At 34.6% G+C, this 4,735-nt stretch overlaps 1 protein-coding gene across 1 annotated transcript in view; it reads right to left on the reverse strand.

Annotated features, from left to right (window-relative positions):
• Positions 1 to 642: 642 nt before the first annotated feature.
• Positions 643 to 4,735, reverse strand: part of LOC117105958 (telomere-associated protein RIF1-like) — a 53,549-nt gene continuing 49,456 nt past the window's right edge. Inside the window, exons 26-30 of the mRNA XM_033247263.1 lie at positions 4,252 to 4,392; positions 3,885 to 4,075; positions 2,954 to 3,032; positions 2,494 to 2,568; positions 643 to 1,691 (exon numbers count right to left, since the gene is read on the reverse strand). Of these exons, the coding sequence (XP_033103154.1) occupies positions 1,158 to 1,691; positions 2,494 to 2,568; positions 2,954 to 3,032; positions 3,885 to 4,075; positions 4,252 to 4,392 (1,020 nt within the window). The 3' untranslated portion in view covers positions 643 to 1,157. The remainder of the gene's footprint in view (positions 1,692 to 2,493; positions 2,569 to 2,953; positions 3,033 to 3,884; positions 4,076 to 4,251; positions 4,393 to 4,735) is intronic.

The following is a 4,735-nucleotide window of genomic DNA, read 5'->3' on the forward strand; positions in this document are numbered from 1 at the left end:
AAATTTCTGACAGGAGGCTACACCAAATTTCTTACGACCTGGTGGGGGTCAAGTGAACAAATCTTCCTTGTCACATACTTTTAAGATGGTGTAAAATTGATAAATTAGACTATAACATTAAGGTACCTTTGAATCGGGATAGGCAAACTAACATTTGTAGGACAATGACCTCAAGTGGCATTTATTGACAGGGGTACATACTGTACTTGTCCAACAGAGGACCTACCAACCGCCACCGCCAGGAAACCAAGAATCGCCAGTATATGGAGCTGAAATAGTTGATATAATACACTGAATCAATAAAACTCCTGTTGCTATCTTCTCTTGTACGACATGCAGCGATAACATTTCCTTTTCCAGCTTTAAAATCTACTTTGGGTAGCATTCCTAAAAGTATATCCCTAGAGCCGGCCTCTAGTTTCTGGATGTTCACTATTTAATTGGTGGTGCTGCTACATTGCAGTGAAGATACGGACAACCACATAAAGGTTGTCATCTTTCTTGTATACTTTAGAAAACATTTAGAAAACAACATTCAAATCAATTTCACTGTTTGTAACAAATTTATTAATCAATGATTTAAAATGGTTATGAACAAACCCTTAAAAATATCAAAAAACATTAAAACAAAAATAATATTAATATTGGTACAGTAATACCATTTTAAAATTTAACAAAACAGTTCTTGTATTAAATTTAAACCTGATGAAATAACATCTTAATAGAATTGACTTGCATAGAAACGGATTAATATCATATCATTAAAGTTTGCAGAAATGTACAAAAATAAACATGTACCGTTTTATTCTATATCAAACTTGCATCACAGAGTAGAAATGATGTGATTACACCAATTAATGCTAAAATAGACTACTAAAATAAGAAACTACAGATTAACATTTAGATGGTATCCTATCATATATAATTACTGTAATACTCATCATCAATAACATGTACAAAAGTCATTTTAATTCCAATAGGATAACATTTGAATCAACTGTAAAAGAGAAAATTCACAACTTTACACACAATAATTATGTCACAGGCTTAAACAAAAATCACATTAACTATATTCACAGTGACTGAATCCATGCAATGGACAGTCATTAATAAATTAGATGAGTTAATGCAAAGAAAAGGCAATGGCCCTTTTCAGACTACTTAGGTGATTGGCATTTAGTTCGCAGTGCTTGCACGATGGACACCATCAAAGAGCTGACTTGTTGGTGAGCCCTGAAGATCTGCTCGCTCGAGAGTTCTGATAGATCTTCATTGACAAACTCGCTTGCTAGTTCCTCTAAATTATCCACCAGTCTACATTTCTTAGATTTTTTAGGTGTAGTGTCTTCTAACTTTCTCTTTAGTGAATTTCTGCTACTCGAGTCTTTATCAGAGTTATTTTCAACAGGATCTGAGTTTGTGTCACTGACAACACCACTTACAACTGCCACATTTCTCAAAGAATCATTCTGAATATGATTCTCTGTAACTTTAGTCTTCACAGGAGAATTTTCTTTTAACGTCTGCGATAATTTGTCCATTTCAGAGATGACGGTGCCAGTGTTTTTCAGTAGAGTTTCAACATCTGTGCTGGTTCCCAATGTATTTGTGGATTTCTCTTTATCTGATGTTCCTTCCTTTTGAATTGCATTTTTTACATTCTGTTGGACCTCATTGTCTCCCCTAGCAATCTGTAGGAAATGTATGTGCATACTGCAGTATATTACAGTGGGTATAACTACGGAGAACTTGCAGTGCAATCAGTGTGAAAGTATAGGAAAAGTTAATGTTATGCAAAAACAACTGCCCACTATTAATGCGAGAAACAACTGGCAAGGAAAGGCACTACGATTGTTCAAAATAGTGTTTATTTACTTTATTCTAGCATTCTCTGTGCTTTGTATGCTTTGGAATTTATGTTATTCTTCGTAAACCTTAGCTGGCCTAGAAATTGTAGTGTGTCAAAAAAGTCTTTAGTGTATACCCAAACAGGCTGAAGATATGCAGAGGCCTAGGTCAAGCATATCTCGAAAAATCTCAATGTTCGAGGCAAATATCTTTTGGACCATTAGCACATCATTATGGCAAAATTCTTGAGTTAAATTTCTAATCAATTTGGTATAGAGTAGTTTACTGGCATTCCAACCAACATAATTCAACATCATATATGTGCTTTACAGCAGAAACACACCAAAGAAGCCACACGTTTTCCTATTAGCGAGCGTCACTTGCACTGTCACATGACCAACCTAGCAGAATCGGCCTATGAAATAGCCACAATATATGTATATCACATTCTATAGACAATAAACACAATTAACATAAAATTATATAATACATTTCTATAACATTTCCTTTTATATATTTTCATAAAATACAATTCAAAAATGATTACAGCAAGTATCTAATATACATTTTAGAAATTTATTTCAGCACAATTTTAAAAACAACCTTTAAGTAGGTCCACGTCAAATGATAAAATTGTTGTCTTACCAATTGTTGATGGAATGTCTCCAGGGCTTTCTTCACTGTCTTGACTTTTGGTGATCGTATTGGCAACGTTCTAAGCTGCAGAAATAAATCAAAAAGCTAACGTAGTTAATAGTTCCCAAGATGCATTGAAAAAGCGTACTGCGTACGTGATAAAGAGTAAATTACACAACAGTGAACACTGTTGAAATGTCCAATCCATTAGTTTTATTCAAGAATCAATTTATTCATCTTCAAGCCAATAAAAAGTATGTATAGATATATTTCAATTCATGAAATTATAAAACATTCATGCATGAAAGTCCATCGAAAATGCGTGGTGTGTATCTTATAAAGCATAAAAATATTACCTAGTAAATTGCTTCATTTAATTAGTTTTATGCAAGAACCAATATTTAATTTCATGGCAAATAATATAAATATGTTTTAATTTATGAAAATATAAAACAAAATTTTAACATACATCTGTTGGCGTCAAAGCAGAAAGATGTCCTACTGTGATAATATTTCGGGCCCTGATCAACTGACCCAACCCTCTTGACCTGTAAAAGAAAAAAACCCATGTTTGAGTCTCATACAATCACCATCATTTTAAACCAAAATATCTTATACTGGGCTCACGCTAACCGCTCACCAAATCGCCATGGGCGAAAATTATTTTGGATTGGCGAAAAAAAAATCAACTGCTTTAGCCATTTTGGCAAAAGCCTAAAATCAAAAAAAGTTTGAAATACTTAATACATCGTTTTTAAAATTTATAATTGTGATTTTAACGCGGTAGATGCAGGGCAGCAGCTATGACGTAGACTAAAGGTAGCACTAGATTGGGTTTTTCCACTAAGGCACGAGACGAGGGCCGATGCGATTTAATTTATTCAGTGATTTCGTGTTACCGTCAAATATGTAAAATACATTTAAATAATTTGTACATCTCTGGATCCAACCCGGCAGGATTCTAGTCGGCCACTTGCTTCAGACTCCTCTGTCGAACATGTTGGACCCCATGTCCAGTCAGCAAGCTTTTGCTAATGATTTTTAACAATTTTCGTCAAATTATTGTTGACTTTAGCCAACTGGCTAAGCAAAAAAAAATGTGATCCCAGTTATAGATTTCTGAATTTTTTAAACATTCATGATTTTGACCCACATTATTGCTACAGTAAATGGCTTTGACAACCTCAAGTGGCATTCAATGACATTTGTCTAAGCTTATCTAATGGGAGATATTTGCCATCTGACCCTGCTGGAACCACTACTCCTTGTCTACATTGTTATTAAATATGTTTGATTTTTTTTTTTGTAACCTTAATAAAGCTATGAAATAATGGTGGGAAGATAAAGGCATTTTTAAAGTATATGATATTATTATCATTTCCCATGTTTAATACACTTACCACATTGAAGATGTGAGCTTAGGGAGGATCCTGACAACTGGAGCTGTGCAGTTGATCAACAGGGGAAAGACAGCCTGTTGAGAGTCAAACTCATCCCTCTCCTGGTCACTGTCAAATCCACTTCCTGGAGAGCCTTGAGTAAGCTGCGAATGCTGGCTACCGTCAGAGCCGTTGGAACCCAACCGAAAAGCCTGACACAATAAAGAGCAACATTGTATAATTTAAAACAAAACATACCAGCCATTACCCTCAACCATGTAAGAATCATTTTGAATTCTTACATTATTGTTGTTATGTATTTCTTTGTTTATCTAACAGGTATTTCTTGTTTATTATTTTAAAATTAAAATTTTAAGTTCATAGTAACCTTTTTGACGAGTCTTGGTGATGCGTGACTGTAATCGCGCAACTTCCTCCTGCGATCACTCAGTGTTTTTCGAAATCGTATACCGCCACAGCTTACACTTTTTACTGTACTCCTCCGTGAACTTGATGGTGTTGTTATGTACTGCAACAGGAAAACAAACAAAAACCATTGATTAATGACAATAGGCTCAATTTAATCAAAATAAAAAATACTAGATTTGAACTCGTCACTGAGGACGAGTTAGGTGATCCGCCGCACTTTGACCCTCATTAAGATCACGCGGTGCTGATTGAAAAGTGTCATAATATCTAAAATATGCTGTAATTAGTTTTTTTTTTAAAGAATAATTTTTAGCATTTTAAAAGATTTCCGCATGTGTACACGTACGTCTTGACGCCCGTGAATACGGTAATAGCACAAAGAGTGACTCCTGATGAATAATGTGTCAGGAACACAAGATATGTAACAAAACGTGATTTCCATC

The sequence above is a fragment of the Anneissia japonica genome, unplaced genomic scaffold (genome assembly GCF_011630105.1).
Source record: "Anneissia japonica isolate Jap-2015-1 unplaced genomic scaffold, ASM1163010v1 scaffold284860_len1800451_cov186, whole genome shotgun sequence".
Lineage (NCBI taxonomy): Eukaryota > Metazoa > Echinodermata > Crinoidea > Comatulida > Comatulidae > Anneissia > Anneissia japonica.